Raw genomic sequence first — 24,516 nt, forward strand, 5'->3', positions numbered from 1 at the left:
CTCAGGATTTAGAAAGAATATCAATACATGTTTCTAAACACAAAATTTTAAAACATACCTTATAAGTAAATAGACACACTTTTGTGGCTACTGTAAAATACTCTTATATAGGTGGTTTGTGGCAAAATAAAAGGCATTATGATAAATTCTTAAATTTTTGTATACTTGTCAATAATGTAAAGCACTATTTTGAAAAGTGTTTACTATAAATGTAGAAAGATACAATTAATTTTGTGATAAGTAAAAAATAGTTTAAGGGTGGATAAAGGATCCTATTTCCACTGAAGTCTTCCATGAAATATAGTTTTCCTCCTTTAAACATAAGATCACTTCAGTTGATACCTTAGTGTGTTTTCTCAATTATAAAATATGGTTCTGCCCTAAAAAGGGGACATATTTGGTACAAATTAGATTTAACTCTTAGACTATGTTGCATGTGTTACAATTTTGATCTGGAAAGAGTTATAAATATTCTCTGTCCCATTTTATAGCTGAAAAATCTAAAACCCAAAAAAGTTAACTGACCAGCTAAGGTAACTGTGCAGAGCAAGGACTCAGACCTTTACCTTCTGATTTCCCAATTCAAAACTTTTCACTAGATTACTATAACTTAACAATTTTTTAAAAAGAACAACGATAATTATCATTATTTACATATAAAGTATAATCAGGGACACTCCTGAAACAGCTTGGAAATATCAATAAAAACTTCCTACTCAAGATATGATATCCCTTACTTATTTAGGTATAAGAAAAGAAGGTATTTTTAATAGGTCACTTAATTGAAAATACAGAAGTTTAACATTTAGACAATATACTTCTCCATCAATTTAAAATCTGAACAATCCATTTCTTTTTCTAGTCTTCATTGCCCTCTACCACTTCCTAAAAGTATCATTTTATTTCTTCAAGATGCAACATTTCAAGTCTTCTGTTTAACAACAAAGAGTAATAATTGTAAAAACAAAACAAAAAAAACCCAACATGCTCTTGGATATTAATTTGAAGTGGTTAGAAAGGTTCAATAGTAATTTGTTAAAAGTAATGAACAAAACACACAAAGAATTGTCAAAATGGACACTAACAACATTTATTAATATATTCATTCATTTATCTCAATAAAATACATGTTTTTATAAATTCTTCAGAACTGACATTTAAATTATCAATGTGTATTTTATAATATTGGGTTGGCCAAAAAGTTCCCTCAGTTTTTAAGTAAAAATAAAGGACACATTTCTCATTTTCACCAAGAACTTTATTGAACAACGTATTCACCATTTTATTCTACTACCTTCTGCCATTTTTCAGGCAACTTCATAATTCCATCTTCCCAAAACTTTTTACCTTTTTGAGCAAAGAACTGTTCCAGGTGCCTATTACAGTCACAATACAATCTAACAAAATTGTTTTGAATGAAGTTAAAAGCGCTACTAGAGCCATCTTACAGAAAAAAATGAATGAACTTTTTAGTCAACCCAATAAATGTTACAATTGCAAAAAAAAAAAATAGAAATACATTTTGCCTTAGAAGGCTCTTCTCAGTGCTAGAAAGAAGCCCAACAAATGCCAAGAAAGTTGTGGTACTAAGGTGAAGCTTAAAACCCAATAACTAAAACTGATAAGCAACCCTCACTTCTTTCTTTCCGCACTTTGTGACAAAGAACCTATTTGGTGATGTGTTCATAAGTGATTAAAGCAGGAGAGAGAGAAAAAAAAAAAAACAGCAATGAAAAGACCAAATAGTGAAAAAATAAAATAGTCCACTGTAAGTAGTGTGATCATATAATTTATCTTCCAAACTGGTATGTGTCTGTGAATGACAAATACTAACTCAGACAAGATACATGGTTATCCTGACCATAACTGATCATGTATTGATTTACTTAACTAAGAAAAAAGCCAAAAACAAAAACACCATACACACATTTAAAAGATTATATTTCAATATACTATGCATGTTTCTATAGTTGTAGAGTTCTAGAGCTCAGTTCCTAAGCTAAAGGATAAAATCTTATTCCTCCAATGTCTGTAAAGTATATTATTAAAACCATTAAAAAAAATCAAGCTCAGTTTGCTATCGGCTAACTCCAAATTTTAAAGATACATATTTTAAATAATATAAAATGCATCAAAATATGACATTATTTTATGCAACTGACATTTGAAAATTTTAACAAAATTAGATTAAAAACTCCTATCTTAAAAGGAGAGTCTCGGGCTTCCCTGGTGGCGCAGTGGTTGAGAGTCCGCCTGCCGATGCAGGGGACACGGGTTCGTGCCCCGGTCTGGGAAGATCCCACATGCCGCGGAGCAGCTGGGCCCGTGAGCCATGGCTGTTGAGCCTGTGCGTCCGGAGCCTGTGCTCCGCAACGGGAGAGGCCACAACAGTGAGAGGCCCATGTAACGCAAAAAAAAAAAAAAAAAAAAAAAAAAAAAGGAGAGTCTCATGAAACAGAAATTAGCTTACCAATACTCCATCATAAGATCCTGTTTCACTTGTCAGAAATGCAAACATGACACACAGATACGGGTTGTTTAACTGTAATCGTAAAGTGCTGCACATTTCTCTCCAAAGTGAGTTCTTCTCATCCGTATAACCCGATAAAGCCATTGCTACCACATTAAGATTCAGATCACCTGCATATTAAAAAGAGACAGCTAATCAAAGTAATCAAAAGCTTAATGTCTCCTAGTTCTTCAACTATAACAAATAAAGATCAGAGGGTGAATTTACCCCCCAGAAAAATAAGCCTATTAGAATAAGGGTTTTGACACAGACTAGAATATCTGGCAAGAACCACAAGCAAAAATTTCCATTCTTATAAAACTTCTACCCATACTGCAAACCCTGTGCAGGACAAGCACATCTTTTAATTCTCAAGTTTTCATCCCAGACAGATTCCTACACAGTATGTTAACTTAGGATCTAAATGAAGAGTAGTGAAGCAATACTATCAGAATCATTGCCAACTTCATCAACAAGTTAATTTATGTGGAGATGTTTCAAAGTGTTGATAGTAAATATTATTGTATCTCAGGACTACAATTTTCAAAATCATTTGTTTTCCTATTCCTACATATATAATGCTCATGCTTATGTATATGTTTTATCAGCAAAGTACTGAAAGCCAATATTTCAGCATTCTTATTATAGTATTATACTTTTAATTTTTCTAGGACCAAATTAACTATTATTATAGTATTATACTTTTAATTTTTCTAGGAAAAAAGTAACTATCAGAATGATCACAGAACTGTATTTAGACATATTTGCAACAAAGCATTTTTTACCAATAGTCTTTTAAACATTTGTTCTTAGCAGTTTATACGGCTGCTGATGAGTTGCTAGCCTGGCAGTCAGCCCTACGGCTGCCTAGGCGTCTAACATTAAGTTTAGCTTCAAAAGAGAAAATTAAATTCATCTTTAGCTTTTACTCTTAAGTGTTTTCTACATTTATTATAGGAACTTTATTAGGTTTCTTGATCCTAATCATTTACTTTTTTTCCAAATAAAACAGCATTTCCCACTTTATGTTCTTAATAGCCTGTTCCTCATTTCTATAAACATTTTCCCCAAGTTATTTTGTGCCTGCTTCCTGTGCTTACTCTGTTAAAGTCATTTTTCTTTTTCTTTCTTTCCTTCTTTCTTTCTCTTTCTTTCTCTCTCTCCCCGCACCCCCCCTCTTTCCTTCCGTCCTTTCCTTCTCTCTCCCTCTCCCTCCTTCCCTCCCTCCCTTCCTTTCTTTCATTTTTTTAACATCTTTATTGGAGTATAATTGCCTTACAATGGTGTGTTAGTTTCTGCTTTATAACAAAGTGAATCAGCTATACATATACATATATCCCCATTTCTCCTCCCTCTTGCATCTCCCTCCCTCCCACCCTCCCTATCCCACCCTCTAGGTGGTCAGAAAGCACCGAGCTGATCTCCCTGTGTTCTGTGGCTGCTTCCCACTAGCTATCTATTTTACATTTGATAGTGTATATATGTCCATGCCACTCTCTCACTTCATCCCCAGCTTACCCTCCTCCCTCCCCATATCCTTAACTCCATTCTCTATGCCTGTGTCTTTATTCCTGTCCTGCACCTAGGTTCTTCAGAACCTTTTTTTTTTTTTTTTGGGATTCCAAATATATGTGTTAGCATACGGTATTTGTTTTTCTCTTTCTGACTTTAACATTAAGAAACAACAACAACAAAGGAATATCTTCTTTGAATCCTGCTTAGAACATTTATCTCCAAATGGAAAGGAATATCTGATTCACAGAAATCTTTTCTCCAGTCCTCAACCAGGTTATTCAAATCACTGAAAAGATACTTTCCCCTATTGTTAGTATGGGTGTTTAAATCTAACACCAAATTTTCCAGGTACACAAGACAAGGATTATCACGCTCTCAGATCATAGTAAAATTAGAATTAGAAATGGCTTTAAATATCAATTCTTTTTTCCATCACCACATATCTTCTACTGCACTCTCAAATGGGGAAGACTTATGCTAGAGCAAAACTGAAGGAAAAGAGGACAATCTGGGCAAAACATTAGCTTTTTCAACTTTTAGACTGCAAGTAAGTATATTACAGTTAATTTCAGGTGTTTTTCCTATGGTACCACAGAACTGTAATAGCTTCAAAATGGACCAGCAAGTAAAAATTAAGTATTCTGAATACTCATAAATAATTCAGCCAGGTGTATTAAAAACTGGTAGGTATATATACATCTTGAAGTGAAATATTCCCAATAAGAAAAAAACTGAATTCCTGGATTAATATTTATTTCTCTGAGTTTTCTCTTGCAAAATGTCAGGGTGAAAACTTTATCACATATCTTTGTTTCTTCTTTTTCAAAAAAATATTAAATGGAAACTATGTTCTAATCAGCAGACTCAAGTAGAAACACTTTTGCAGATCGAAGTATGATTGTTATAAGAACCTATGTTAGTCTAACTAAAAGTGTCATTCCGTTTCCTAAAAGTCAACCAAAAACCATACAAAAAATAAAGCAAAAACTAAAATACTCTCAAATGTTTGCCATAAAAATGCTTGCAAACTAAAGTAGTCCTAATCTCCAAGAAAATACATTTTTTAAATGTATGTGAACTATCAAGGAAAAAACATTGAAATGAACATACTTGAGTATTCCTTATAATTAAAAAGACAATTAAGACATTTCCTTTTTCAATAAACAAAAGGGATGGACTAAACATTTACTTTAATAGACACAGTTCTGTGCTAATTTCTTTCAAAAAAACTTACCAAAAATATTGACTAGAGTTTTAACAATTATCAGCATCTTTTCTTTCAAGGATTCTATGAACGGCAAATATCTTATTATATAACCCAATACCTTTTTCTGAAGATGCCCCTTCATTCAGGATCTGGATTGCTCGTCGAATATCCAAGTTGAACAATGCCACAGCGGCAGCTCTCTCCCATTCCCCTTCTTGTACAAGGGAGTTCAAAAATGGCCCCACGTCGACATCCGTTCCTTTCTTTATCCACCCACAAAGCTGTAAAGCTAAGATTCTCTCTTCATTTAAATTCTGAATATCAGTTTGCTTATCCAACCCACTCCAATTATGTCTGCTGCTTTCTACCATTCCTAAAAAGAGAAACATCTTTATATTATTGTTTATTAGTGTTTGAAATGTATTTGGAAAATAAGTCAGTTTTACATAGGACTATTTCAGCATTAGATTTTAAATATTCAACTTCTCAGCCACAATTTCATGATAGCATAAGTATAAAACATGCCACAAACAAAACACATTTTACACGTTGTTAAGTACAAATTTCCCCGAGTTACCAGAAAGAGCTGTGGGACTAACAGTCAATGCTTGATGGGCTATGCTGAGTCACTGCTTCAGAGCAGCCTCCCTGACCACCTAATCTAAAATAGGGTGCCACCTGTATTATCTAACTAACCATTGGTTCCTCTATGTCCTTTACCTAACATAAGCTCCCGTATTTTATTTAATTTATTTTCAGTCTTATCTCTTCTCCTACTAGAACATAAGCTCCAAAAGGGCTCGCATCTTTTCTTTTTTTATTTGAAAGGTATCCCCAGTGTTTGAGATCCAATACTCACACTGTCTCCCTCCCCCTTCTGCCACTCTATGTATGAATATATACATCTATATGAAAAAAAATGAGATCAAAAACATCAAAGTACTTTGAAATGTTAAGTACTAAGCTAAAGTACAATAGGAATTATTTGAAGGTTCTCCCCCCTTACTAAACCAGGAGACTTTATGGCCTCATTTTCTTTTCACAAGGAATTTAAATAATTCTTGTAACATTACTTAGATTGCAAACAAGGCAGCTGATCCTAACCGGGGGATAATTTCACGTAAGATGATACTTGGTGCCAAATTAAGGTAAAAGAAAGATGAAACTTAAGGACTCTATTAATTGCAACTCAAATTCTTAAAAGTTCTAGAAAGTTTTACCATCAAAATTGTCATTAATTATCTGTTCTTATTTTAACAAAAAGGATTTTCAGAATAAACTGAATTAGGAATTAGGAAGCAAGAATGTCCAACATTACAAATGTCTTTTATTAGTAGTAATTTACACTTGTAATTTACAGCATCCTACACTATATTGTTGCATCTTCCAACCTCTTTCTAAGGGTTTCCTCTCATCAGCATTTAAACACACTTTAATCAATTCCATGTTAAAAACAAAAACTACACAAAAGCCCTCCCATGACTCCAGATTCACCTGCTGCTATCATTGTATATCTTTTTATCCTCCTTCATACAATCAAATTTCTTGCAAGAATTAATTAAAATGGATGACCTCTTTCTTCAACCTACATTTCTTGCCCATTGGACATCTTTATCTAGCTATATCAAATTTATCCCAAAATAAACTCTTTTCTTATTTTCAAATGCATTCTACCTATGTTATTCCTATCTAATTAACTGCGATTAGTATTATCCCAGTTGTCTTGGCATGCTTTCATTTTTCCTTCCCCTCCATCCCCTGTATCCGATTAATTAAATTCTGTCCCACTCTCTATCCACATTTCTCTAGCTCTTCTGCCACTTACCTTCATAAGAACACCATCATATCTTGCCTGATAACTGTGGCTTCTGAGGTCCCTGCTATCAATCTTGATCCCCTCCAATCCATTCCACACACAGAGTGACAGCTCTAAAACACAAATTTCCCTAAACCCTTACCATGATTTCTAAGTCCTGGTTACCCCACTGCCTCAATTCTCTCTTCGCGTCCTCTCTCATGCTCTGTTCCTGCAATACTGAATGTGCTATGCTCCCTCTCCTCCTCTGGGATCACTGCATATGCTGCTCCCTGTCTGAACCCTGTCTTTGCCTTTACCTCTTGCAGGAAACCAACACTAATTCCTAAAACCAAATTATGAATTCTTCTATACATAATTGTCTGTTCTTCCTCATATTATAACTATTTACTTGTCCATATCCTGAAGTACACTTAACCCTTGAACAACATGGGTCTGAACTGCATGGGTCCACTTATACACAGTTTTCAATAGAGAAAATACCTGTGTTTTCATTTTATAGATCTCTAAATGTGGGGAAAAGTTAGTGTTCGATTAAAGATCACAATATGTGGAAACAAAAGAACGAGGGTTTGAGTCCTGATTCTACCAAACTGTTTCAGCTTCCTGTCCTTGAATGAGTCATTTATCAATTTCTTTGTTTTTCAAGCAGAAATACAAGTATGCAGATTTTTGAGTGGGGTAAAAGGGATCAGCAACCCTAACTACCCCCTCTCCTTGTTTAAGGGTCAACTGTAGAATGTAAACTCCCCTAGAGCAGGAATGCTATCTATCTTGTATAGTCTCCATGAGTGAAGAGACTCAGCTATCTTGTTTACAGTTATGTCTCCAGTTCCTAGGAGAATTCTTGGCATATAGTGAGCAAGTAATAAATACCTGCTGAATGAATGAATAAATTTACCTCATATTACAGTTGTAAGAATTAAAGTAACATGGAGAAAGCAACAAGTATGATGTCTAATTCATAGTAAGCACTCACTATATATTATCTGTCAGCAAAGTTAAAATTTAGCTCTAATAAACTTGTGCATTAGGTAATGGTGGGCAAGATGGCTCAATGTGTTGACTTACTATTTGTTGAATTATTAGAGATACAATTAGAAAAGAAGTATGGCCAGAGAAAAGACTGAAACTTAGGACTGCTATCTTTGACAGTCATTTCTCTACTTTTTACTTTTTGGGTTGCAGAAACAAAATATCTAAACCAAACCAAACAAAAAGCCAAAAGTCTATCAATGAGATAATCTTTCCAACAGTAGTCTTTTTTAGTTTGGGTAAAGACTACTCTTGACTCAAGACAAGATACTCAGTTTGTCTCTACTGCACCAAAAACATAGAAAGATATTCCATTTTCCCCCCTTGCTTTTCCTCAGAGGTAGTGTATTGGCTTTTCCCTGAAATATATCAAAGTACAGCTGGACCAGTCCCTCCCATCAGGAAGCTTGCACAAGCCTCTTAGATAGCCTCATCCACAGAGGGCAGACAGAAGAAGCAAGAAGAACTACTATCCTTCAGCCTGTGGAATGAAAACCATATTCACAGAAAGACAGACAAAATGAAAAGACAGAGGACTATGTACCACATAAAGGAACAAGATAAAACCCCAGAAAAACAACTAAATGAAGTGGAGATAGGCAACCTTCCAGAAAAAGAATTCAGAATAATGAGAGTGAAGATGATCCAGGACCTCGGAAAAAGAATGGAGGCAAACATTGAGAAGATGCAAGAAATGTTTAAAGAACAAACAAAGATGAACAATACAATAACTGAAATGAAAAATACACTAGAAGGAATCAACAGCAGAATAACTGAAGCAAAAGAACAGACAATTGAACTGGAAGAAAGTATGGTAGAAATTACTGCCATGGAACAGAATAAAGAAAAAAGAAAGAAAACAAATGAAGACAGCCTAAGAGACCTCTGGGACAACATTAAATGCACCAACATTTGCATTATAGGGGTCCCAGAAGGAGACAAGAGAGAGAAAGGACCCAAGAAAATATCTGAAAAGACTGTAGTCGAAAACTTCCCAAACATGGGAAAGGAAATTGGCACCCAAGTCCAGGAAGCGCAGAGAGTTACAGGCATGATAAAGCCAAGGAGAAACACTCCAAGACACATAGTAATCAAATGACAAAAATTAAAGAGAAAGAAAAATTATTAAAAACAACAAGGGAGAACTGACAAATAATATACAAGGGAACTCCCATAAAGTTAACAGCTGATTTCTCAGCAGAAACTCTACGAGCCAGAAGGGAGTGGCACAATATATTTAAAGTGATGAAAAGGAAGAACCTACAACCAAGATTACTCTACCCAGCAAGGATCTCATTCAAATTCCACGGAGAAATCAAAGCTTTACAGATAAGCAAAAGCTAAGAGAATTCAGCACCACCAAATCAGCTCTACAGCAGATGCTAAAGGAACTTCTCTAAGTGGAAAACACAAGAGAAGAAAAGGACCTACAAAAACAAACCCAAAACAATTAAGAAAATGGTAATAGGAACACACATATTGAAAATTACCTTAAATGTGAAAGGATTAAATGCTCCAACCAAAAGACACAGGCTTGCTGAATGGATACAAAAACAAGACCTGTCTATATGCTACCGACAAGAGACCCACTTCAGACCTAGGGACACATACAGACTGAAAGTGAGGGGATGGAAAAAGATATTCCATGCAAATGGAAATCAAAAGAAACCTGGAGTAGCAATACTCATATCAGATAAAATAGATTTTAAAATATAGACTGTTACAAGAGGCAAGGAGGGCTACTACATAATGATCAAGGGATCAATCCAAGAAGATATAACAATTATAAATATATATGTACCCAACATAGGACCACCTAAATACAAAAGGCAATTGTTAACAGCTATAAAAGAGGAAATCGACAGTAACACAATAATAGTGGTGGACTTTAACACCTCACTTACACCAATTGACAGATCATCCAGACAGAAAATTAATAAGGAAAAACAAGCTTTAAATGACACAGTAGACCAGATAGATTTAATTGATATTTATAGGACATTCCATCTGAAAACAGCCGATTACACTTTCTTCTCAAGTGCACACGGAACATTCTCCAGGATAGATCACATCTTGGGTAACAAAGCAAGCCTCAGTAAATTTAAGAGAACTGAAATCATATCAAGCATCTTTTCTGACTACAACGCTATGAGATCAGAAATAAATTGCAGGAAAAAAAACGTAAAAAACACAAACACACTGAGGCTAAACAATAGATTACTAAATAACCAAGAGATCACTGAAGAAACCATAGAGGAAATCAGAAATTACCTAGACACAAGTGACAACGAAAACGCGATGAACCAAAACCTGTGGGATGCATCAAAAGCAGCTCTAAGAGGGAAGTTTATAGCAATACAGTCCTACCTCAAGAAACAAGAAAAATCTCAAATAAAAAATCCAATCTTACACCTAAAAGAACTAGAGAAAGAACAAACAAAACCCAAAGTTAGTAGAAGGAAAGAAATCATAATGATCAGAGCAGAAATAAATGAAACAGAAACAAAGAAAACAATAGCAAAGATCAATAAAACTAAAAGCTGGTTCTTTGAGAAGATAAAACAAAATTGATAAACCTTTAGCCAGACTCATCAAGAAAAAGATGGAGAGGACTCAAATCAATAAAATTGGAAATGAAAAAGGAGAAGTTACAACAGACACTGCAGAAATACAAAGCATCCTAAGAGACTACTACAAGCAACTGTATGCCAATAAAATGGACAACATGGAAGAAATGGACAAATTGTTAGAAAGGTATACCCTTCCAAGACTGAACCAGGAAGAAATAGAAAATATGAACAGACCAATCACAAGCACTGAAATTGAAACTGTGATTAAAAATCTTCCAACAAACAAAAGTCCAGGACCAGATGGCTTCACAGGTGAATTCTATCAAACATTTAAAGAAGAGCTACTACCCATCTTTCTCAAACTCTTCCAAAAAATTGCAGAGAAAGAAACACTCCCAAACTCATTCTACGAGGCCACCATCACCCTGATAACAAAACCAGACAAAGATTCTACAAAAAAAGAAAATCACAGACCAATATCACTGATGAATATAGATGCAAAAATCCTCAACAAAATACTAGCAAACAGAATCCAACAACACATTAAAAGGATCATACACCATGATCAAGTGGGATTTATGCCAGGGATGCAAGGATTCTTCAATATATGCAAATCAATCAGCACCATATTAACAAATTGAAGAATAAAAACCATATGATCATCTCAATAGATGCAAAAAAACCTTTTGACAAAATTCAACACCCATTTATGATAAAAACCCTCCAGAAAGTGGGCATAGAGGGAACTTACCTCAACATAATAAAGGCCATATGTGACAAACCCGCAGCAAACATCATTCTCAAAGGTGAAAAACTGAAAGCATTTCCTCTAAGATCAGGAAGAAGACAATGATGTCCACTCTCGCCACTATTACTCAACACAGTTTTGGAAGTCCTAGCCATGGCAATCAGAGAAGAGAAAGAAATAAAAGAAATACAAATTGGAAAAGAAGTAAAACTGTTACTGTTTCCAGATGACATGATACTATACACAGATAATCCTAAAGATGCCACCAGAAGACTACTAGAGCTAATCAATGAATTTGGTAAAGTTGCAAGATACAAAATTAATGCACAGAAATCACTTGCATTCCTATACACTAACAACAAAAACTCAGAAAGAGAAATTAAGGAAACAAACCCATTCACCATTGCAACAAAAAGAATAAAATATCTAGGAATAAACCTACTTAAGGAGGTAAAAGACCTGTACTCAGAAAACTATAAGACACTGATGAAAGAAATCAAAGTTGACACAAACAGATGGAGAGATATACCACATTCTTGGATGGGAAGAATCAATATTGTGAAAATGACTATACTACCCAAAGCAATCTACAGATTCAATGCAATCCCTATCAAATTACCAATGGCATTTTTTACAGAACTAGAACAAGAACTCTTAAAATTTGTATGGAGACACAAAAGACCCCTGAATAGCCAAAGCAACCTTGAGAAAAAAAAAAACAGAGCTGAGGAATCAGACTTCCTGACTTCAGACTCTACTACAAAGTTACAGTAATCAAGACAATATGGTACTTGCAGAAAAACAGAACTGTAGATCGATGGAACAGGATAGAAATTCCAGAGATAAACCCATGCATCTATGGTCAATTAATCTATGACAAAGGAAGCAAGGATATACAATGGAGAAAAGACAGTCTCTTCAATAAGTGGTGCTGGGAAAACTGGACAGCCATATGTAAAAGAATGAAATTAGAACACTCCCTAACACCATACACAAAAATAAACTCAAAATGGATTCAAGACCTAAATGTAAGACCAGACACTATAAAACTCTGAGAGGAAAACACAGGAAGAACACTCTTTGACATAAATCACATCAAGATTTTTGACCCACCTCCTAGAGTAATGGAAATAAAAACAAAAATAAACAAATGGGACCTAATGAAATTTAAAAGCTTTTGCACAGCAAAGGAAACCATAAACAAGACGAAAAGAAAAACCTCAGAGTGGGAGAAAATATTTGCAAACAAATTCAATGGACAAAGGATTAAACTCCAAAATATATAAACAGCTCATGCAGCTCAATATTAAAAAAACAAACAACCCAATCAAAAGATGGGAAGAAGACCTAAATGAGCAGGAGACATTTCTCCAAAGATGACATACAGATGGCCAAGAGGCACATGAAAAGATGCTCAACATCACTAATTATTAGAGAAATGCAAATCAAAACTACAATGAGGTATCACCTCACACCAGTTAGAATGGGACCATCAGAAAATCTACAAACAACAAATGCTGGAGAGGGTGTGAGGAAAAGGGAACCCTCTTGCACTGTTGGTGGGAATGTAAATTGATATAGCCACTATGGAGAACAGTATGGAGGTTCCTCAAAAAACTAAAAATAGAATTACCATACGACCCAGCAATCCCAGTACTGGGCATATACCCAGAGAAAACCATAATTCAAAAGGACACATGCACCCCAGTGTTCACTGCAACACTATTTACAATAGCCAGGTCATGGAAGCAACCTCAATGCCCACTGGCAGACGGATGGATAAAGATGTGGTACATACATACAATGGAATATTACTCAGCCATAAAAAGGAACGAAATTGGGTCATTTGTAGAGATGTGGATGGACCTAGAGACTGTGATACGAGTGAAGTAAGTCAGAAAGAGAAAAACAAATATCGTATATTAACGCATATATGGGGAATCTAGAAAAATGGTACAGATTAACTGGTTTGCAAGGCAGAAACAGAGACACAGATGTAGAGAACAAACGTATAGACACCAAGGGGGGAAAGTGGCAGGTGGGGGGGATTAAAAAAAAAAAGTACAGCAGAAACAATAAACCTCAGAATATTGAGAATGCAATGTGGTCTGACCTCCTATATAGCTGTAAATACTATTTATGGGGGTAATACATAACTGCCCTTTTACTTTTATTAGTAAAAATGGAAGTCTCTAATTAAACTCTTTCATTTTATTATTTATAATAAAACTTACTTTTTTGGGTCAAGAGCTAATGAGAGAACACCAAAATGAAATAGATGATATAAGTAGTCTACTGAATCTTCAATGTGAACCACAGTAATTTAAAAGTCCTTTAAAAAAATCAAAATAATATAACCATTTAATTGAAATGTTTAATGTACTCTTATTAAAAAACAGCATTTTATTTTGTATTTTTTTGTAGAGTATTTATGAAAGTCCTATAAAAAAAAAAGTTAGATTTATTACTTCTACTGCCACTCTTTGACTAAATAATGTAAACTGCTTTTCTAGCAGCTTGAGTTGGGCCCAAATTTGACTGCTATCAAAAACTAGATACCAAATCCTATGTTGGGAAGATAACTATAATATAACCCACAATTCAATTCCAATGAAGACAATAAGAACAACTGTTTAAAGAAGTCAGTGAAAAAACAGTAAGTTTGGCTCTTCTGTCATCTTTATTTTACTCTTAAATAGTTTATTAATTTGAATCCTACATTAATTCATGCATCATTCAATCATCAAAGACTACTTCACATACAGATGGCCAAAAAACACATGAAAAGATGCTCAACATCACTAATTATTAGAGAAATGCAAATCAAAACTACAGTGAGGTATCACCTCACACCAGTCAGAATGACCATCATCAAAAATCTACAAACCATAAATGATGGAGAGGGTGTGGAGAAAAGGGAACCCTTCCACACTGTTGGTGGGAATGTAAATTGATACAGCCACTATGGAGAACAGTATGGACGTTCTTTAAAAAACTAAAAATAGAGCTACCATATGACCCTGGTACCAATCCCACTCCTGGCCATATATCCAGAGAAAACCATAATTCGAAAGGATGCATGCACCGCAATGTTCATTGCAGCACTGTTTACAATACCCAGGACGTGGAAGCAACCTAAATGTCAATCAACAGAGGAATGGATAAAGAAGATGTGGTATATACATACATACATATATATATATATATATATATATATATATATATATATATATATATATATATATATATATATCAATACAATGGAGTATTACTCAGCCATCAAAAGGAAAAAAATAATGCCATTTGCAGCGACATGGATGGACCCAGAGATTGTCATACAGAGTGAAGTCAGAAAGAGAAAGACAAATACCATATAATATTGCTTATACGTGGAATCTAGAAAAATGAACTTATTTGCAAAGGAGAAACAGAGTCACAGATGTAGAAAACAAGCTTACAGTTACCAAGGGGGGGAAGCGGGGGCTGTGTGTGAATGAATTGGGAGTTGGGATTGACATATATACACTACTGTATATAAAATAGATAACTAATGAGAACCTACTGTATAGCACAGTGAACTCTAATCAGTGCTCTGTGGTGACCTAAATGGGAAGGAAATCTAAAAAAGAGTGGATATATGTATATGTATAACTGATTCACTTTGCTGTACAGCAGAAAGTAACACAATATTGTAAAGCACCTATATTCCAATAAAAATTAATTTTAAAAAAAAGGAAAAAAGGAAACTGAATCTACGGCAATTAAAAAAAAAAGACTATTTCAGGTAAGACACCTCAGGTAAGGCCATACCTCATGTCATAGTTATACAGTACTTACCATTGGGTAGCTAAGTGAAAAGGTTTAGGCAGCAAAGTAAAAAGGGGTCTCCTTCAGTTGGAAATTTTTTAATTTAGTTTTTGTAAAAGCAAATACTGTGATAAAATCTGAACTAACAACCAGGATCCTATAAATCCTCTAATGTAATACCTTTCAAAGTGGGTCTTCAAAACCAATAATAGTGAATAAATTAATGAATAAATTTAGAAAGTCAATCACTTCAAAGAACCAAGACTCCTTCCAAAAAGAATTTTAAATATAAGAACAATTATGCATTTAACGCAACAATTCACTAAAAATATCTAGTCAAAAACAACACAACAAAAAAAGAATATTTATGTATACTATCCTGAGATAACTAAATTTGGGGGAAAAATAAGAGTACAAAAATTATAAACATATTGCAGAAAATAAAATAGAATTTTCTTACCCAAAGATGATTTTACAATTGATTTAATTCCTGAATAAACCAATGATCCTTTGTTGCCTGGAGATTTCTGATCCATATCTTCTGTATACTGCTTCATAAGTATTTAAGTGCATAGGAAATACTAGTAATGATGCATAATAAAATATTTCAAAGCTAAATTTATTTTGATTTGGAGCCAATTCATAATAGGCATCAGTGCAAGAAGGTGGTTGGTTCTACTCTATTGTAGAGATATATTTTTCTCCCTCTTACACAATCTGCAAAGCAGTGTTTCAACAGTTTTAAACAATTTTACTTTGGAATTTTAGTATTAAGTAACTTGCATCTGCACATAAAACATTCAGCACGATATTTACAGACTGACTTTTCGGCAAATTTCAAGACCATTTCTACCAAATTCATCTTACAAAACTCACAATGCAAAGGATATAGTGCAGAGTATACCAGAGTGACTTGAGCTGTGGATCTTCATTTCCCGCTAAAATATGGTTTCTCCACACCTGTTCTGTATCAAGTCCGTACCTTGATAAAGCCCGAAGGCGCATCTTCGTTGCTATATCTTTTTCTAAAGAATTATCATTTTCTTCTTCCGCACATTCATACAAATGACGACCACAAGCCCACATTAAAGATGTAATTGGGCTCCAGGCAAGAGAGATCCTTTCAAAAACAGTGAAGTCAGACATTGTTCGGTTGGGAGTTACAACTATCATTCGATTTTGACTTGTTGGATGCCAAGCAAAGGAGGCAATGTAATTGTCACAAGGTTGCACACTTCTTTCAATTATTGTGGGTTCAGTTTCATCTCCAATGGGAGTGGGTGTGTGCTGCATATCATATAATCTAATAATATTACTATCCCTTGTTAAAGTGGCAAGCAGACCAGTCCTAGTTGGACACCATGCTACTTTTGTTAAGGGCTTTGGTTGCTCAGTCAAAGTCAAAACTGGCTTCTCAAATTTCCTAAGATCCCATATTGCAACCTGACCTTCATAAAAGGAAGCAACACGATCATGGAAGTATGGGTCTACTGTCACGCCCTGGACAGCTTTTGTATTCACAAACATCTTTTGGCTTGTATTCCGAAGATCAAAAATGGCTAGGTTACGATGCATACCAGCAAGGAGAAGTTTCTGGTCTCGTGGAAGCCAACAAAGAGAGAGACAAGCATCATTCTGTCCTAATTCATAGAGTGGTTTTGTTACTAATAATGTTGTTTCAGTTTCACCTGCCGAAAGTCTTACTTTCTCCATGGGAACTATATCAGGCGTGTATTTGCTGCAGATGTCCCAAATCAGCACTGAAAAGTCAGCTCTATGTTTATCTAGACCAGCAGCAAGCCAGTTACTATCCAATGGATTCCATGCAAGAGTATTGCATTGTCGTGCATGTTTTGGAACAAACTCTTTTCCTATCAAATCTTTGAACTTTGAGTTATGATCTTGACCAAGACTTGTAAGTACAACTCGACCATTTGCTTGTCCAACTGCTAGGAGACATTCAGGATCATAATTGAGATACCAGGCAACACATTTCATATAGGGTGTTTCTGAATTTATTGAGAGTAATGTAGCTGCAGAGTCTTCAGATAAACGTAGAGATCCAGCTTTGAATTCTGAATTCACAGTAGATTCCACGTGATAAAGGCTAAGTTCTGAGTCACATACAACAAATCTATCAACCTGGTGTGGCGCCCACAATATATCAGGTTTGGTACCACTCATGCTTACTGATGATCTCAAAGAGTGCAGTTAGGTCCATTCACTGAAAATCTGCTTAAAAATAAAAAGTTTTAAAATGCTAACAAAATACAATTCTAAGCTGAATCAACTATTCAGAAAGTCAGGAAATTTTCTACACAGGTACTCTGTTTTTCAATATATTTATATTTCTTCTAATTGCTATGAATTCAAGACAATATTTATTAATAAAAGGGGAAAAGAAGAACTTCCTCCAATAAGATGAGCTGGTAGGAATCTGAGAACTCCATTCTGGCTTTATTTCCCATGATCAGTTATCTTAACTGCACTATTACTAGTACCTTCAATTTAACCTCAGGGTTGAAATAACTTCAGTGTGGTGAGCAAATTAATAAGTATGATCCATCTGAAGGGGATAAAACTTTAAAGGGTTATGAATCACGTACCTAAGCAACAAGTTTAAAGCAGCACTATCCAACAGAAACTTCTGCAATGATAGAAATGTTCTGTATCTGTACTGTCCAATATGGTAGCTACTAGCCACATGTGGCTACTGAGCACTAGAAATGTGGCAGTGCAAATTTTAAATTTTATTTAATTTTAATTAATTTTAATATAAATAGCCATATGAGGCCACCATAATGACCACTACCCACTACAGATTTAAAGTACAAAGCCACTAGTTTCTTCCTCAAATTTCAACGATAAGAAGCAGGAATGCATTGAGCGGAGTCCAGTTCAAATCCTAGCTCTGACATATACTAGCTATATACCTCAAAAAGGCCTTTGTGTTTGGGGGTCCTTTTATTTTCTCATCTGTACAACATAACTGGTTTAGACTAGTGTTTCCCAAATTTCAGTTATTCATGTACCACCTGTGCCATTATTTAATATTTTTATTTAAACTGACTCATTTTTAAAATCTGAAAATCAATTTTAATTTCATCATAAGGTCCATGAGTCATGGGTACAATATGCTAAATATATTTTTTTCTAACATACTTAAATAAATATATAACTATTAAAAATGCTTGATTGTGTTACCTAAAATCATCCTGTTTATGACCAGTAGGACACACTGCACTTTGGGAAACTGAATTAAGTGAGCATTAGAGGCTCTTTCAGTTTTCAATTCTATAAACTTCGAATAGGTATTTGAAACAGGAATTTTGAAAAGATAAATATGCTAGTAGTAGTTTAAGCACATAAGCACTAAAAATAGTTTTGCTAAAAATGGTAGTTTAATAATAAAAGCTACTTACAAAAATGTAAATTTCTGTTTTTAAGCAAGTCTGGCTAGAGGTAACAGTCTGGATTAAAAATGAACAAAGAGGGCTTCCTTGGTGGCGCAGTGGTTAAGAATCACCTGCCAATGCAGGGGACACAGGTTCGAGCCCCGGTCCAGGAAGATCCCACATGCCGCGGAGCAACTAAGCCCGTGCACCACAACTACTGAGCCTGAGCTCTAGAGCCCGTGCTCCACAACAAGAGACGCCACCACAATGAGAAGCCTGTGCACCACGATGGAGAGTAGCCCCCGCTCGCTGCAACTAGAGAAAGCCCGCACCCAGCAACGAAGACCCAACACAGCCAAAAATAAATAAATTAAATAAATTTATTTTTTTAAAAAAAGAACAAAGATACTCATAATCTTCATGGCAACTGGTATCTGTACACCCATGTTGTCAGTTCTTAAAGAGTGAAGTTATGGTTCATTCATCTCTCTATACCCTGTACCAGATGCAGAGCCTGGCACAGACTCATAATAAAGATATTCTAAATAAATTCAGCTCAGACATATGTTTTGATCTTGTAAAAGTTTCAGTTAGGAATTATTAGTCTAGAATTTCAATAAACTCATAAAATTTAGATGACTGGGAAAAGCCTCTAAGAATTCTCATACCACCTTATTTCCTTCCTTAATAGTTCTGAAGCCCAAGATCAATCATTTCAATTATATTCTAACTAGCACCCTCAATTTCGTCATTTCCTTGACACTTTTGCCTTCCCCGACTAGCTCAACTGTCTTCTTTCTTCCACTAAGGCTGCAGAGTCTCACAGCTCTGCAGACTGACTCCATAAAAAATTAAGGTAGACAACATGTCTGGCCTGTGGTGCTGGTTCAGCAGTTCTTTTTTTTTTTTTTTGCGGTACGCGGGCCTCTCACTGCTGTGGCCTCTCCCATTGCGGAGCACAGGCTCCGGACGCGCAGGCTCAGTGGCCATGGCTCACGGGCCCAGCCGCTCCACAGCATGTGGGATCTTCCCAGACCGGGGCATGAACCTGTGTCCCCTTCATCGCCAGGCAGACTCTCAACCACTGCGCCACCAGGGAAGCCCCCAGCAGTTCTTTTATTCATCTTGCCACTCTGGCCTTTATGAAATCAAAGTGATCTTTTTAAAATACAAACTTATCCAGGTTATCCAACTCCTGTTTAAAACCCTCTCATGGTTTCCAACTGCTGTTAGCATAGAGTTCTCATTCTTCAACAAAACCTACAAAACCCTAAATGCTTTGGCCTATCTACTGATCCAGCCTCAATGCACCCTGTTCTCCTCCCTGCTAACTGTGTTCTAGCTACACTGTCCTTTTCATTGCCTAGAATGTAATCCTCCACCCATCACCATACCTTTGCAAATACCATTCCCTCCGGTTGGAGCATTCTTCCCTCCCTTCTCGGCCATGTTAAAACCTGCTCAACCTTGACATCAACCACACTCTATCCCCTCCCCAATCTAAATCAGGTTACTTAGATATATACTCTCAATGGAGAATATTCCTTCCCTTTAAATCACCCTCTCGGGCTTCCCTGGTGGCGCAGTGGATAAGCATCTGCCTGCCAATGTAGGGGACACGGGTTTGATCCCTGCTACGGGAAGATCCCACATACTGCAGAGCAACTAGGCCTGTGCGCCACAACTACTGAGCCTGTGCTCTAGAGCCTGCAAGCCACAACTAATGAAGCCCGCGTGCCTAGAGCCCGTGCTTCGCAACTAGAGAAGCCGCCGCAATGAGAAGCCCATGCACCGCAATGAAGAGTAGCCCCCACTCACCGCAACTAGAGGAAGCCCGTGTGTGGCAATGCAGACCCAACACAGCCAAAAATAAAATAAATAAAATTTTAAAAATAAACAACAAAAAAATAAATCACCCTCTCCATCTCTCCTACTAGATTATAAACTCCTTAAGAGCAGGTGAAGTATCCTTTTTGCTCTCCATTTGAACCTCTAGTACCCAGCACAGTGCTGGGCACTTAGTAGATGCTTAGTAATTACTTGTTAAATGAATGCATTTGTTAAATGACACCTCTCACACTGCTTTCTCCAAATTTCACTAATCTCCCCATGCTTACACCCACTGCCCTTTCCAGTAGGGGTTGGCTCAAGCCAAGAGCAAAGTGCTCACTGTCATAACTCGTTCCAATAATGGGTAAGGGCCCACAGTGAGCAACCCTGAGAGGATCACTCTAATACACTGACTTTCGTTTATTCTATAAGCATTTTGGGGCATCTTCTATGTTCTAGACACCGTTTTAAATGCTGGGAACACAGAGGTAAACAGGGACAAATAAGGTCTCCTGTTGCTATGGAATGAACTGTGACCCCCCCAAAATTCGTATGTTGAAGTGTTAATCATGACTGCATGTGACTGTCTTGGAGATAGAGTCTTTAAGGAGGTAATTAAGGTTAAGGCTAAATGAGGTCATAAGGGTGAAGTCCTGATCTGACAAAACTGGTGCCCTTAAAATACAGAGAGAGATACCAGAGCCCTCTCCCCAAGTGAGTACACAGTGAGAAGGAGGCTGTCTGCAAGCTAGGAAGATAGCTATCACCAGAACCAGACCATACTGGCACCCTGATCTCAGACTTCCAGCCTCCAGAACTGTGAGAAAATAAATTTCTGTCGTTTAAGCCATCCAGTCTATGGTATTTTGTTATGGCAGCCCAAGTGAACTAATACACTAATAAAACCTGCATTCTAGTGCTGAAGTTATGTCCAATCTTAAAGAGAATTTAAAAATTTAAGAATGAGAAGGAAAAGAAGCACCTTGTGTAACAGGAAGTAGCTAACACAACAAAAAGAAGGAACAGATGCTGCCAAGTGAGGCTTTATTCATACTCATGCCCTTGCAAACAGAGGAAACCTCTTAACTGGAGGTATCCTTAGATCTGGCCCATCTTCCTACCTCACTGAAAGACAAATGCTAAAATAAGCACACTTTTTATATAGGCTTTCTTCCTACAACTGTACTCTTTACACAAATGATCCATGGTTAAAAAAAAAACTGGGTGCCACATGGAAAAATCCATCTTAGAAAAAAAAGAAAGTGTTACTATAATTTTTAAAACAATTTGATTTACATGACTCTCAATGAAGAATCATCCGTATTTCTTCTGATATTGTGCACATATTTATATTACCATCCACAAAATCTGACTACAGTAACTCATACAGAATCACAGAACTTGAGAGTTAGAAAGAGGCTAGCAAACCCTGCGTAATTCACATAGGAGTAAAGAGAAGGCCAGATGTTTTGATTCTTTTCCAACACCACCCTACTCCCATCCTAGATTACTGCACAGAGAAAGGGTCAGCTACATCACTTGCAGGGCCCCCTTCTTCAAAACTTATTAAGAATTTCAACACTGTGACAGCAGAGCATTAAACCAAGTGCCAGGCCTTCTAAAGATGGGCCTTGTGTGACTGCATGGCTCACACACCATGAAGCTGGCCCTGAATACAGAGGTACATCTATAAGCACCCTCTTAAGAAATGTACAGCTGACCCTTGAACAACTCAGGGGTTAGGCCGCGGACCCTCCAATGCAGTCCACATGTAACTTATAGTTGGCCCTCTGTATAAGTGGTTTCTCCTTATCTGTGGTTCTGCATCCTCAGATTCAACCAACTGTGGATTGTGTAGTACTGTGGTATTTACCATTGAAAAAAAAATCCACGTATAAGTAGACCCATGCAGTTCGAACCTGAGTTGCTCAAGAGTCAACTGTATTTCTTTACAATCCAACACAATATAGATGGATCCTGGCTCCTGAACAAACACCACTAGGAATATGGTGGAGAGCAAAGAAAAGTGAGCCTGGAGTCAGAAGACCTCCAGCCACTACTAGCTAGACCCTAACAAGCCCCTTAATATTCCAAGACTATATATAAAATGGAGATAGAACCCACCCTATCTCCTTCTCACAAGAGTTGTGACAATCAAATTAAATGAGTTCTATGCATCAACAAATGCGTCAGTATCACTACGATTCCCTTAAACAGCTCTGGAAATTAATGTTTTCAAATGCTGGAGACACTGAAAAATTGGGGGTAAAAGGGGTAGGATTTGCAATAATTACAGCTTATATTTAGATGCTCACCTTCAAGTATAACAAGCACTCACTTCCCATCAATGGTTTCTGAGCAAAGGAAAGCCATGATGATGATTCTGTGTTCCTCACCAGAACATCTATAACAGCACTGTCCAACAGAAACATAGTGTAAGCCATATAACTTAAAATTTTCTAATGGCCACATTGAAAAAAAAACAAAAAGAAATAAATCTAATTTAGCAATATATATTATTTAACCTAACATATCAAAAATATTATCCTTCCAACATGTAATCAATGTAAAATTATTAATGAAAAATTTACTTTTTTTCTTTTCTTTTTTTTGTGGTACCAAGTCTTGGAAATCCAATATGTATTTTACACTTTCAGCACATCTCAATCCTGTGGGGCTACTGGACAGTGAAGATCTATATAATACTAAGTATACAAGGTATCCAATCACCCTTTTATGTTGTTGTCTTTTCTACTTGTCTTATCATGACAAATAACAACAGTAGCAGTTTCAAGAAATTTCTACCATCACCATCTTCAAGGAGATGCTCTATATATCTCCAAATTTCCCTTAAAATATAGTTAAACAAAAGGCTGCAAAGGCAGTCATTTGCTAAGTAATTTAGGAATGCTTGTGGCTCCTGTGAGAAGCTTTATCCTCTTACGGAATTTTCATTTCTCGTATATGCAGAGGACAGAGCTACGCGGGTGACAGGCCCTTTAAGAAGTATTTATTTAGAGTACAACCAGAGCAAGGCTGGCTGCTCTGCCGGGTAATGCAGAAATCTAAGGGCGACTCCCACGCTCCAGACACCTGGCTGAGCTTCGCGTCCAAGGGGAGGACGCGGTTCTAGACAACCCGGCCGCGGTGGAGGCTGCAGCGCAGACCCAGCACCCCGAAGGAGGTCCCCGAGCCCGCGGGCCGCTCGCAGCTCTCAGGCCCGGCCTGACGCCCGGCGCGGTTATCCCGCAGCGCTGAACGCGACTCCCCGAGCCTCGGCTCCAAGGAGGACCCGGGGCCCGCACCCGCCCGGGCTTTCCAACTGGGCTCGCCCGGGCGCCTAGCGGCCGTCCTGGAGCTCCCGAGCCCTCGACTCGGGCGTCCCGGTCCGAGTGCGGAGACGCGGCCCGGCCCGCACTCACCGACCTGGGAGGCAGCGCTGCCTGCGTACTGCCGCTTCCGGCCTAGTCGCAGCCCCTCCCGACGGGGTTGGTCCACACGCCGGCAAGATGGCGGCCGCACGACGCGGCCAGTAACCGGGGCCACAGGACCAGAGGGTCCACTACCCGACCACCGCGCCTCTCAGACGCGCGGACTTGCCTGGGCCTGGGAAGGGGAGTTCCCCGCTACGAGCCCCGCCCCTCGCTCGCCCGCGGAGTCGCACCGCCCTGGGGCGGGGCCACGGCCCCAGAGGCCCCGCAGGCCCCGCCTGCTGTCCAAGCGCCCTGGTCCATCTCGTCAGGTCCCGCCCCCTGAGTCCCCAGGCGGGATCCTGGTCACGTGTAGCCGGACTCCTCTCAGAGCTGGGTTATCAATTTTAAGGGATTTGGATGCTTTAGCTCATTTAACTGGTTTAAATTTCCATTAAGGTACTTCCCTGGTGGTCCATGGTTAAGACTCTGTGCTCCCAATGTAGAGGGCCTGGGTTGAATTCCCGGTCAGGGAACTACATCCTGCGTGTGGCATCTAAGATCCTGCACGCCCCAACGAAGATGCCCTGTGCAGCAATTAAGGCCCTCACAGCCAAATAAATAAATATTAAAAAATAAATTTCCATTAAAAATTTATTTGTGGGCCATCTATG

At 37.4% G+C, this 24,516-nt stretch overlaps 1 protein-coding gene across 2 annotated transcripts in view; it reads right to left on the reverse strand.

The window, feature by feature from the left end:
* The window catches only part of MIOS (meiosis regulator for oocyte development), a 41,005-nt gene extending 16,765 nt beyond the window's left edge, over positions 1-24,240 (reverse strand). Inside the window, exons 1-6 of one of the 2 annotated variants that reach the window (XM_081243387.1) lie at positions 23,855-24,240; positions 22,748-22,847; positions 16,098-17,439; positions 15,668-15,766; positions 5,350-5,604; positions 2,471-2,640 (exon numbers count right to left, since the gene is read on the reverse strand). In XM_081243387.1, the coding sequence (XP_081099513.1) occupies positions 2,471-2,640; positions 5,350-5,604; positions 15,668-15,766; positions 16,098-17,391 (1,818 nt within the window). In that variant the 5' untranslated portion in view covers positions 17,392-17,439; positions 22,748-22,847; positions 23,855-24,240. Of the gene's footprint in view, positions 1-2,470; positions 2,641-5,349; positions 5,605-15,667; positions 15,767-16,097; positions 17,443-22,747; positions 22,848-23,854 lie in introns of both variants that reach the window. The other variant, XM_081243388.1, reaches the window with a different exon arrangement.
* Positions 24,241-24,516: the final 276 nt, after the last annotated feature.

Source organism: Mesoplodon bidens, assembly GCF_964165515.1.
Source record: "Mesoplodon bidens genome assembly, chromosome: 9".
Classification (NCBI taxonomy): Eukaryota; Metazoa; Chordata; class Mammalia; order Artiodactyla; family Ziphiidae; genus Mesoplodon; species Mesoplodon bidens.